The sequence below is a fragment of the Hevea brasiliensis genome, chromosome 4 (assembly GCF_030052815.1).
Source record: "Hevea brasiliensis isolate MT/VB/25A 57/8 chromosome 4, ASM3005281v1, whole genome shotgun sequence".
Classification (NCBI taxonomy): Eukaryota; Viridiplantae; Streptophyta; class Magnoliopsida; order Malpighiales; family Euphorbiaceae; genus Hevea; species Hevea brasiliensis.
Window position 1 is genome coordinate 113104996 of NC_079496.1, and position 13175 is coordinate 113118170.

The 13175-nt window shown below is 39.0% G+C and overlaps 1 protein-coding gene across 1 annotated transcript; it reads left to right on the plus strand.

The window, feature by feature from the left end:
* The first annotated feature begins 1058 nt into the window (after nt 1-1058).
* Nucleotides 1059-1421, plus strand: LOC110644326 (uncharacterized). Its single transcript, XM_058146365.1, has one exon. The coding sequence runs from the start codon at nt 1059-1061 to the stop codon at nt 1419-1421; it is 363 nt and encodes a 120-aa protein (XP_058002348.1).
* The last annotated feature ends 11754 nt before the right edge of the window (nt 1422-13175 follow it).

The window sequence follows — 13175 nt, forward strand, 5'->3', positions numbered from 1 at the left end:
CTACACATAACTTAAAATTGAGTTAGATAAATACTATTTTAGTTTTGTTATCATCAAAATCAATGCTCATTTTGAGATACACGGGGTCAACAAAAAGATATATGGAAAATCATAAGAAAAGATCTATATATATATATATATATGTATTGCTATAACCCTGCACAGCTATTGATTATAAACTTGCTCACTCTCTTTCCTAGTGATAGTGAGAGCCATATGTCGTGCTTTCCAGACAGGAAGCCCTGATGGTAAAAGTACGAAAGAAATCTAGGGAGCCTCCGAGCTAAGAAATACATAAATTTTCTTTTCCACGTTCACTTCTCCCAGATTCCACGCCTCTCATCCTTGGTCATCAAGGAACCATATAGATTAACCATAGGAGCAAACATAACAGCACCTGCAAGTCAGCCACAGTGGATTAATCATATGTATCAAGTGCTGCCCAAGCATGAAGGCTCCCACTTGAGTATCCCACCACCCAGAACTTGCCCTTAACACCCAGAACATTTACTAGGGATAACATATCCAACGCCGATGACTCAAAATTTCTGCTTGGGTGAGGATCAATCCCCAAAACCAGGAAGATCATACGTTAACAAGTAGACTCCAAACTCTTCCAGGAGTGAATATCATATTTCCAGTACTAATAAAATAACCAAAAACTAGCAAATATCATATTTGCAAAAACTTTACCGTCCTCTATGCCGGCAAATATCATATTTGCTTAATTTTACTTGTACATTTACCAAGGTAAAATATCGAATTTTCCTTCTTCCAAAATAAATAAATAAATAAATATAAGTTGCCTGCATAGTCTCTAATTCCTTAGCCAGAAGGATATCCTAATCCTACATGATGACTAAAAGAACTAATCCTAGCGATTCATGGATAATATGTATCCAATAACATAAAAACCTTATGCCCTAATGATTTTATTAGTGTCTATATAAATCAAAGACTAGCTACAGAGAACTCTATAAGCAACAACTTCAAATTTTGTCCGCTTTCTTCTGCAATGTCTTTTCCAGGTCTTTCCTCCACATATAACATCCAATACCATGGTGATCATATCTTCGCAACCTTCACACCATCGGCTGCCATTGTTGATGAATGGATCGCCAATATACTGCGTATTAACTCAACAAACTTCTGTCGGGCTCGATACTGAATGGTGTTTGCCTACTGAACCACATGGTTATCAAAAGGTTGCCATCATTCAACTTTGTGTAGGTAAAAGATGCCTTATATTTCAACTTTACCATGCAGACTATATTCCACCATCTTTGATCCAATTTCTTAGCAACAAGAAGTTCACATTTGTTGGTACAGGGGTGCGAGATGATGCTTATAAAGTATTTCAAGATTATGAGCTGCTTGTGGCTCATACTAAGGATGTAGGTTACTGGGCTGCTAAGAAATAAGATGACTCAGACCATAGAAGGATGGATTTGAAGGCTTTAGTGGATGATTTGCTTGAGAAAGTGATTCCCAAGCCAAGAGAGATCACAATGAGTGAATGGAATGCAAAACAGCTTACTATTCAACAGATACAGATGCTCGTCTTGATGCCTTTGTGTCCTTTCATCTTGGGCTTTTCTTGAGCAAACCTATATGAGAAAAAATCATCCATGCAGAAGCTGGTCACCATGAAACGAGAGCAGATAAAGTTATTATTATTATTATAATTAATTCTTGCCTGAGAAGTTTTTGATATATGTATTTTGCTTTTCTTGTGATGCTGGGAAGGAATTTGAGTCTAGTTTTCAATTTTAACCCTGAACTATGATAAACACAAATATCTAAAATTAAGCTAAAATTAATTAAAAAAAAAAGAAAGAATTAGAAATATAATGGGCTTATCAACGGTTAGGCCTTCTGGTCCATTACCTCTTTCTTCAGCAGAGAAGCCAGAAAAAAAAAAAAGAAAATAAAAAAAAAGAAGCAAAATAGTGGGCAACCCGATCGCGCGTACAACGCGAGGCTCCGCATCGGAGTGCTACCTCCACGATTTGCCTTACTCTTCAATTTGGTCCTCAAGGACGTCATTAGCCGCGGCCGCTTCTTCTAGTCGATTCTCTGCAAGCACGACGAGGTTTTGGTCCTCGTTAAGGTCTATTTCAAGCGCGGCGATTTCATCAATCTCAGAGAGTACGAGCGCCGTCTCGAGCACATCAAGGAAACCTTCCTTGCCCTTGACCACTCCCATATCTGGCCCTTTCAGGTCCAACATTTTTCCATTTTCTCTTCCCTCTTTTTCTCTGTTTGGGATTAGGATTTCTAGCGTTTTGTTTTGGTTGCTGGGGAAACATTGCAAATTAAGAAAAATTTTAAAGTTTAGATAAGTTTGATATGCTTCTGTAAGGTTCACTTGAATGGAATTTTAATTGGTGACCATTTAGGTACAGTGCGTTAGGAAAGCGCGGGAAGGAGGTGAGTAGTTCTTATTCTTTGTGCTTTGTGTTGTTTTTCGTTTTATGAATGTAAGACTTTTTTTTTTTAAACAATGGTTATAAATCTAAATTAGAGAATTTATTGTCTTCTTTGCTTAGGGAATTGACAATTTGAATCTTAGACTTTAGAGACTGAAAGCTCTGTTGAATATTTCAGAGCTGTATGGTTGAGTAGACATATGGATGAAAACGGGTAGAAAATCTGTGAATTTTAAAATATCTAATCTTGAATCTATTTAATATATAAATTAGCCGAATACGTCTCAAATTTAAATAAAATAATTTTTTATTACCCAATCTGAATCTGATTACTAACCGTACCAAATTCATTATTTTATTATGCATTTTTGCTGAAAAATGAAAAAAGAGTATCTAAACGGAAACATGATTAGAAAGCATTCAAGCTATTCAAGTCATTCACCAATCTATTTGCCTCTGCAATGCAATGATTATAATGCAAAGAACATGCAGAATATACATAATGATAGTAATGCTGGAAGTCATAATTTCAAAAATCTTCATTATTTGGTACCAAATTAAAGTTCTTTAAATAAAATTATACAACAAATTTTTGAAGCAAGAGTGAAGTGACCCAACCAGGCATTAAAGCATTTTAGGAAATACAAGTGTTATTGGCGAGCCCTGGCAGCAACAAGAGAGCTAAAACCCCGAATGTACAACAAACGTCGACACTGAAAATCCCCACCATAAGAAATCAACCATCAATTTCAAGAAGAAATATTAGTGAAAGATTCAAACTTTAGGGACAAAAATAAAAATACCTAACAAGGAAGCTGTAAGAGATGAGGAAGATCCCAAGACGCACGATTGGTCTTGGCTTCATTTTGGGGCCTTTGTCTCCGTGTCAGTCTGGGCCATGATTGAGCAAAGCTCGCTCTTTTGTTGTAACTTCAACTTCGATCATCAGAAGAAGCTTCAAGAACTGGAAGGCAAGTTATCAGGACCCCAAGTTGCAAAGAAGGCTGAGAAACATCTGTGACTGCGAGGAGCGGCGAGCTTGAGGACTGTCTATGTATAAGCAAGACTGAGATGAGAGAGCGGTTAAGGGAGATACTAGGCTGGGGATGGTAGAGAGGTAGTGTGAAATTCAATATTTTATCTATTTATTTTAATTAGTTAATAATAATTTAATATATTTATTTAAAAAAAATATTTTATTGGATGACTTACTTATTTATTTATATATATATATATTAATTTTGAAATTAAATATATATTTATAATCTGAATAATCCAGTTCAATAACAACTCTTATCTCATTTTATACCTATTAGAACTCTTGAAATATATATACCACAATCATCTCTTTCTGCTAAACTTTGCTCTCAAAGCCTCTTTATCACCTCATTTTTTTACTAAATAATTTTGACAGGTATTTTCATTACCTTTGATATATATATATATAATTTATAATCTGATGTACGCAGAGAATTCATAAATTCTTACTTCTCTATTCATCACATTAGATTTTGTTTTTTAAGATAAAAATTGCATTTCTTTGTTCAATAATGGATGAATTTGATTTTATTTTCTTTCCTTTAATTGTTACAACCACTCTAGAAATTTATTTTTTTCCTTTGACCATTGATATTGAATTGGGTTGATCATGATTATTGTGAGATAATAACCTTGAATTTAAATTATATATATATATATATAATGGGTCTTTCATATTAGTTTAGTTGATCAATTCTTTTTGCTATATTTTGGGTATATAAGAGATTCAAATATTCAATCTGTTAGTTAAAATTGTCTCTTTTATTAAATCTAGCTATTATTTTGGAGGCTCCAGGTGAGTGGTAATTATAATACATGGTACCGTTTTAGTTCCTTTTAAAATTTCTTAGCATTAAATTTGTTATTAAATGAAATTTTAAATCAGTATTTTAATAATTATTTTACATGTGATTTTCTATAATTTTATTTTATTATTGAATTGTCACGACCTAACCTATGGGCCGAACCGACACTAGGACCTGGGCCAACCTAAAGCTCCCAAGGACCGTAGTAAGCCTAACTATTCCTCAACCCAATCCTAAGGCCCATTTGGGCCCAATTTCAAGAATTCAACCGGACAAAGTTCGACCATAAAATGGACCATTCAACAGGGAGTTTTTGACTCGCCTGACCTGTAAACACAATATACAATAATTTGGGGAGCTCAGCTCACCCTCCACATAATAAAAATGTCATAACTCCAATGGGAGCTCAGTTCCCTCATCCAATCCCATCATGCATACAGTTAATAATTTTATAAGTCTAACATAACTTTTATAATACAGGCCCAAAATAAAAATAAGTGCTTCTAACACATGCGGAGTCTAAAATTTAACTCAATTGTACAAAATACATTGAATACTATTAATGGACCTGCGAAAAAGAATAGCAGGTTAGCCACAATAAATAATCCTCCTGTAGCCTAGAAAAATAGATAAACATGAGTAAGCGTTCGACTCAGAAAGTAAAATACCAATTTTAATCATAATCTCTATAGCTATCTAAAGCTAATGCACCATGTGGAGTGATATGCAACATCCTCATAATTTTCATACAATTCATATTATTATAGCAAAAAGGAAATTTGGAGCACTCACACACCCAACACTGTCAAGCAATACATATATGGGAGCTGATCTCCTATACAGCCCTCTTAATCCAATCTCTGCCAGCGAGTGTCTCTCAAGCCGGACTTTCGCTTAACAAACCAAATGCGAGGTCCCAGCGAGTGTTTCTCAAGCCGTGTCTACCCCGACTTATCCATAAAGGACAGGGTTCCAGCGAGTGTCTCTCAAGCCGTGTCTACCCATCATGTCCATATCCAATACCATACCGCACGCACACTGCTCCAAATTACCATAAACAACATTCATGGCACTACATCAATTATGAATATAATATAAAAAGTGCCTAGTGTTTAACTACATAGATACATATTTATAAGTGATGTATGGGCATGCTTGAACATATAATAATATCGAAATTATAATAAAATTTAATATTTTACTCACAAACTTAACCGAAGTCACTGCGGCTACTGGGCGGAGGAGGAAGGCTGTCCCGACTCACCTGAAAATTTCATAGCAATTATTTAATATATTTGACTCGATACAAGCTTGGAAAAGACCAAAGACACCCTAGGTAATGCCGAAAATCTGGCAGAGTCTCCCCTATACCTAGGACCTACCCAACCTACAAAATGGTTCAAAATATACTTCTATATCCATAAATCTTACATCCACAACTTAATCACATCACATGGCCCCTCTTGGACCCATCCAAACAATCAACATCACAATGTGAAAAATTATAGCTTAGTCCTTCTAATTAACCCTTTTTACAAAAACTATCCATATGAGCTCTAAAAATTCTAAAACTTTGCCCCGCAATCCTTAGCAATATTACTAAGCTAATGCAAAAGGAATTATAATTTTCTAAGCTACCATGAATATTTTATAGATTTTAATCGAATTCAAGCACTAAATAATTAAGAAAAAGTAAGGTTCGGGTTTACCTATACCGATTCCGACCTTGGAGATGCATCCGGGACATCTAAAAATGGTGGGATAGCCTATAACCTTGACCCAATTCATAGACTTTTTAGATTGCCTATCTGCCCGGCCCAAAATTGCAGACTCGAGCAACTGTTGAATTTCAGCAAATTGAAAGTACTTACGCGAAGCCCACAATATGGGGGTTAGTATATAATTTTTATGAAATTTTCTAAGCTCATTTAATGCTCGAAAAAATACTGTGAAGTCTCATGAGACTAAAAAAAAAACGGTGTCGAAAAAATTTGAATGGGTATTGCCGCGAAGCTCTCGACGAGTAGAGCACTTCCGTACTCTCGGATTTTTTGTGGGGTTTACGGTTTTCGAGAAATCTAGCCCAAAATTCAAAATGGGCTAAAACTTCCCGAATAAAAATTGGACAAATCGCTCAACAAATTTTGGTGTTTTTAGTGTTTATGGAAAGCTCTCGAGGTGTAGATGGATTTTAACATAAGACCCGATCCAATCGATGGCCGGATCGGCCGGATTTTGGCTGGGAAGGTGAAACAGCGTGCACACGCTGGATGAGTTTCCCGCGACATTTCTGGCGGCCTGGAGGCTTGCCGGCGGTAGTGGAGAGGCAGGGGAGGTGCGTCGGAGTGTGGGGGAGGGCTGGGTGGCAGTTGGCCGACAAGGGGTAGAGGGAGGAGAGAGAAAACGGGAGAGAGAGAGAGAGAGAGAGAGAGAGAGAGAGAGAGAGAAGACGTCTGGGAGGCGCGAAGAGGAAAGAAAAAGAGGAATAGGGCCAATCCGATTCAACCGATCCAATCTGGTCCGATTTGATTCGGTCGGTCCAATTCATGATACAAAAATTTGAATTTTACTCTGCCTTGGGATAGAAAATGATGCCCAAAAATTTCAAAAAAATTCTAGAAAACTTAAAAAAATTCGTAAAGTCCAAATATATTTTTAGTTTTGCTACGTGGTCTTTAAATTAATTTTTAAAAATCATCAAAGTTTTATATTTTCAGAAAATCGAATCCGATTTCTAAAATCTGAAAAATTTCAAACAATTTCCTAAAATTTAAATAAAACAAAATATAAATAATTACCCATAAAATAATAAATTTAAAAATTAGGAGTGTTACATTCTTTTCCCCTTACAGAAAATTCGTTCTTAAATTTTACACAAGGCGGAATAAAAGATCAGAATTACACATTAAATAAATAAGGGTACTTACTACGCATGTCCTGCTCTCACTCCCAGGTGCACTCTTTCACTGACTGGCTCCTCCACAAAACCTTAACCCTAGGGATCTGTTTTGATCTTAGCTGCCTCACTTGGTAGTCCACTATGGCTACAGGTTGCTCCTCAAATGTCAAGTCTTCCTTCAGCTCTACTATATTCGGCTGTAGCACATAAGAAGGATCAGGTATGTATTTTCTGAGCATGGAGATGTGAAATACAGGATGAACATGAGAAAGGTTGGGTGGTAACTCCAACCGATAGGCAACTGCTCCAACTCTATCAGTAACCTCAAAAGGTCCAATATATCGAGGTGCCAACTTGCCATTCTTCCCAAATCTCATGACTCCCTTCATCGGAGAAACCTTCAGGAATACGTAATCGCCTACTGCAAACTCCACATCCCTCCGTCTGGGATCTGCATAACTCTTCTGCCTACTGAAAACTGTTTTCAATCATTCCCTGATTAAAGGAACCATATCTAAAGTGTACTGCACTAGGTCTACATCATGCACCTTCGCTTCTCCCATTTCCGTCCAACACAAAGGAGACTTATATTTTCTACCATATAGCGCCTCATAAGGTGCCATCCCTATACTGGAATGATAACTGTTGTTGTAGGCAAACTCTACCAAGGGTAGCTGATCATCCCATTGATCTCCAAAATCCAAAACACACATGAGAAGCATGTCTTCTAGTGTTTGGATTGTCCTTTCAGACTGCCTGTCTGTCTAAGGGTGGAAGGTAGTACTAAAGTTTGATTGCGTGCCAAGTGCCTCTTGTAGCTTTCTCCAAAATCTAGAAGTGAACTGGGGCCCTCTGTTAAATATTATGGAAGCAGAAACTCAATGCGATCTGACTATTTCTCGAACATAGAGCCGGGCGTACTGTGCAACAAAATATGTGATTTTCATAGGCAAGAAATGAGCTGATTTAGTCAGACGATCTACAATTACCCATATCGAATCATATCCCGGTGTGGTATGAGGAAATCCAGTTACAAAATTCATAGTGATCATTTCTCACTTCTATTATGGGATAGGGAGCTCTTGCAGCTTCCCTGATAGCCTCTGGTGTTCAAACTTCACCTTCTGACAAGTCAAGCACTTGGACACAAAGTCTGCTATGTCCCTCTTCATGCCATTCCATCAGTAGCTATCTTTCACATCATGGTACATCTTGGTAGAGCCTGGGTGGACATTGTACAGTGTATAGTGTGCCTCTCACATGATTTCATTTCTGAGATTATCTACGTCAGGCACACATATCCTAGAACCTTGCATAAGGGGCCATCATTGGCAAATCCAAACTCACCACCTTCACCCTGCTGTATTCTTTCTATGATCTTCATCAATTATTGGTCTCTGTGTTGGGAAACTCTAATTCTGTCTCGCAGGTCTGCTCTCACTGAAAAATGGGCCAATAATACCCCCTCATCTAAAAGATCTAAGATCAGACCTTGATCCATCAACTCATGTATTTCCTGAATCAATAATCTCTTCTCCGCTGTAATGTGTGCCAAGCTGCCAGAAGATTTTCTACTCAAAGCATGTGCTACTACATTGGCCTTCCCAGGGTGTTACTGGATAGTACAATCATAGTCTTTTAGAAGCTCCATCCATCTCCTCTGCCTCAAATTTAAATCCCTCTGTTGGACGATGTACTTCAAACTCTTGTGGTCAGTGTATATCTCGTACACTTCACCATACAGGTAATGTCTCCAGATCTTTAGTGCAAAGACTACAGCCACCATTTCCAAATCATGAATGGGGTAGTTCTGCTCATGCCTCTTTAGCTATCTTGAAGCATAAGCCACTACCTTTCCATTCTGCATCAAAACACACCCTAACCCAACTCTGGAGGCATCACAGTACACGGTATATCCTTCACCACTCATCGGTAATGTCAACACAGGGGCGGTAGTTAGACATTCCTTAAACTTCTGGAAGCTCTCCTCACAATCATCTATCCAAATGAACAGAATATTCTTCCTAGTTAACTTAGTTAGGGGAGATGCTATCCTGGAGAAATCCTATACAAAGCGTCTATAGTAGCCAGCTAGGCCCAGAAAACTTCACACCTCAGTGACTGTTGTAGGCCTAAGCCAATCAGTTACAGCCTCAATTTTCTTGGGATCCACTTGAATGCCTTCACTAGAAATCACGTGTCCCAAGAATGAGATACTTTCTAGCCAAAATTCACATTTTGAAAATTTGGCATATAGCTGGTGCTCCCTCAAAGTTTGCAACACCATCCTCAAATGCCACACATGTTCTTCCTCAGTCCGAGAGTATACCAAAATGTCATCTATGAATACGATGACAAAATGGTCCAGGAATGGCCCGAACACCCTGTTCATCAAGTCTATGAAGGCCGCTGGTGCATTAGTGAGTCCAAAAGACATCACCAAAAATTCATAATGACTATATCTTGTCCTGAATGCTGTCTTGGACACATCCTCATTCCTAATTCTCAACTGATGGTAGCCTGATCGTAGGTCTATTTTGGAAAAGAATCTAGCCCCTTGGAGCTGATCAAACAGATCATCGATCCGAGGAAGTGGATACTTGTTCTTCACAGTCACCTTATTCAGCTGTCTATAATCAATACACAACTTCAAGGACCCATCTTTCTTTCTCACAAATAGAATAAGAGCGCCCCAAGGTGAAGTGCTCGGACGTATGAAACCCTTGTCCAAAAGCTCCTGTAGTTGCTCCTTTAGCTCTTTCAATTCTGTTGGTGCCATCCTGTAAAGCGGCATTGATATGGGGTTTGTACCCAGTACAACATCAATGCAGAACTCTATTTCCCTTCCTGGTGGCAACCCTGGAAGCTCCTTAGGGAAGACATCCATAAATTCTCTGATAACAGGAACATTTTCAATGTTAACACCTTCTACAGATGTATCTCTCACTAATGCCAAATACCCTTGACATCCACGCCTCAATATTTTTCTAGCACTAATTGCTGACACCAAGTTATATGGAGCCACACTCTTGTCACCATCAAAGCTAAACTCTTCCACACCAGGTATATGAAAGTACACTCTTTTGTTCCTGCAGTCTAAAGTGGCATAATGAGTTGTCAGCTAATCCATTCCCAAAATCACATCAAAATCCATTACCAGTAAAGGAACCAAGTCTGCTGAGAGGATCCTTCCATCCACTACCACTGGGCTACCCGGAAAAACCATATCCACATCTATGTTGTCACTAAGTGGGGTAGCTACAGACAAGGGGCATTCTAAAGTTGTAATCTCATGGCAAAAACAGGGGAGACAAATGAGTGCGTAGCATCCGGATCTATCAAAACACGAGCCTCATAGGAACAGACTATAAGAATACCTGCCACAATTGCATTGGAAGCCTGAGCATCCTGGTGGGTCAAGGTGAAAACCCGAGCTTGACCCCTACCTTGCATTGCAGAACCCTGAAATTGACTTCTACCTCCTGACCTGCCTCCAAATCCATGTCCTCCTTGTTCTCGGCCCTATTGGCCACTGAACTAACTGCCTGCCATGCTAGAAGCACCGGGATACAATTAACGAGGAACATTTGCAACAGAACTCTATGACCCCATCTGTGGCTCACTGAACATTGGACATTCTCTAGCAAAGTGACCCTGCTGGCCACACTGGAAACATACTCCTGAACCCATCATACATGGTCCTGAATGTCCTCTTCCACACTGTGTGCTAGGTGCCAAGGAGGATCCTAAACTAGACCTAAAATTGCTGTAACCCGAACTGTGACCACTGCTGAATCCATACCCTAGTTTGAATCCCTGAGATTTATGTTTAAAACCACCCTTCTTGTTGCTTCTACCTCTTCCTCTGTAATGACTTTGGCCGCCACTATCCGTGGTACCCGTGTAAGGAATACCTGAAGAACCCTCTGCTTTATTCTTCTTTTCCCTTCCACTGTCATCTCCTGCATAGCTAATCTCAATCTGTTGAGCTCAATCAACTGCCATATCAAAAGACTGATAAGACATCATAGCCAAGTTTGCATACCTCCTATCCAACCCCTTTAGGAACATCTTTACCTTCATACTTTCTGTAGCCACTGCTGTAGGGGTATACCTGCTCAGTTCTAGAAATTCTATAGCATATTCATCTACGGATCAGCCACTTTGTCTTAAGGCCTCAAAGGCCCACTACTTTTGATCTCTAAAGCTTTCTGGCACAAACCTATTGATAAACAGTTCCACAAACTAGGTTCATGCTAATCCCTCAATACGAGGTAGTACGTAGCCTGTCATCCACTGCCTTGGCACTGGCCCCCAATATATGTTGTACACACACTACCAATCTCCTGTTAGTCAATTGTAACTCCATCCCTGCCGATCTGCACGAGTCTAAAAACTGATATGCATCACCTGACACATCATAAGTACTAGGCACCAACTTCTTAAAATTGATTATTTATTTACAAGGTTCCCCTCTTAGTGCGGTAGGCTACTGCTGTTGGAGAGGATGGACCATATACTGTGCCATCATATCGATGGTTCTCTGCAATCCAGCTAAGGTAGCTGCCATTGGGTCCATGGGACCCTGAGCCATAAAAGACTGTTCCTGAACTGGTGGTGACTGCTCTTCTACTTGAGTAGCTCTAGGTCTCCTACCCCGCCTCCTCGGGGCAGGCGCCTCATCCTGTGTCGACAACTCATCTGGCACATCCCATTCTAGTGCAGTAGTAGCTCTCCTGCTTCTATGCATTTTCCTGAAATTCAGCAGCATTAGCCCAAAAAAATTCAAAACGGCATGTTACACAGCTCTATAGACTCATATTTACACACAATTATACAAAGCAGAAACTAGAAGCAAAGATGACAATGCAAGGACGAATGTGGACCCTATTCTCTGCATGTGACTCCTATTAGACTCTTCCCAATACTTTAGACATATATTCCCTATGAATCTGGAGCCTAAGCTCTGATACCACATTTGTCACGACCAACCTATGGGCCAGACCGGCACTAAGACCTAGGCCAGTCTAAAGCCCCTGAGGCCCGTAGTAAGCCTAATTATTCCTCAACCCAATCCTAAGGCTCATTTGGGCTCAATTTCAAGAATTCAATCGGACAGAGTCCGGCCATAAAATGGACCATTCAACGGAGAGTTTTTAACTCGCTCGACCTGTAAATATAATATATAATAATTTGGGGAGCTCAGCTCACCCTCCACATAATAAAAATGTCATAACTCAAATGAGAGCTCAGCTCTCTCATCCAATCCCATCATGCATACAGTTAATAATTTTACAAGTCCAACATAACTTTTATAATACAGGCCCAAAATAAAAATAAGTGCTTCTAACACATGTGGAATCTAAAATTTAACTCAATTGTATAAAATACATTAAAGACTATTAATGGACCTGCGAAGAAGAAGAGCAGATTAGCCACAACAAATAATCCTCCTGTAGCTTGAAAAAATAGATGAACAGGAGTGAGTGTTCGACTCAGAGAGTAAAATATCAATTTTAATCATAATCTCTATAACTATATAAAGCTAATGCACCATATGGAGTGATATGCAACATCCTCATAATTTTTATACAATTCATATCATAACAACAAAAAGGCAATTTAGAGCACTCACACACCCAATATTATCAAGCAATACATATATGGGAGCTGATCCCCTATACAGCCCTCTTAACCCAACCTCTGCCAGCGAGTGTCTCTCAAGCCGGACTTCCACTTAATAAACCAAATGCGGGGTCCCAGCGAGTGTCTTTCAAGTCGTGTCTACCCCGACTTATCAATAAAGGACTGGGTCCTAGCGAGTGTCTCTCAAGCCTTGTCTACCCGTCCTGTCCATATCCAATACCATACTACACGCATGCCAACGCCCGCACACTACTCTAAATTACCACAAACATCCATGGCACTACATCAATTATGAATGCAATATAAAATGTGCCTAGTGTTTAACTACATAAATACATATTTATAAGTGATGCATGG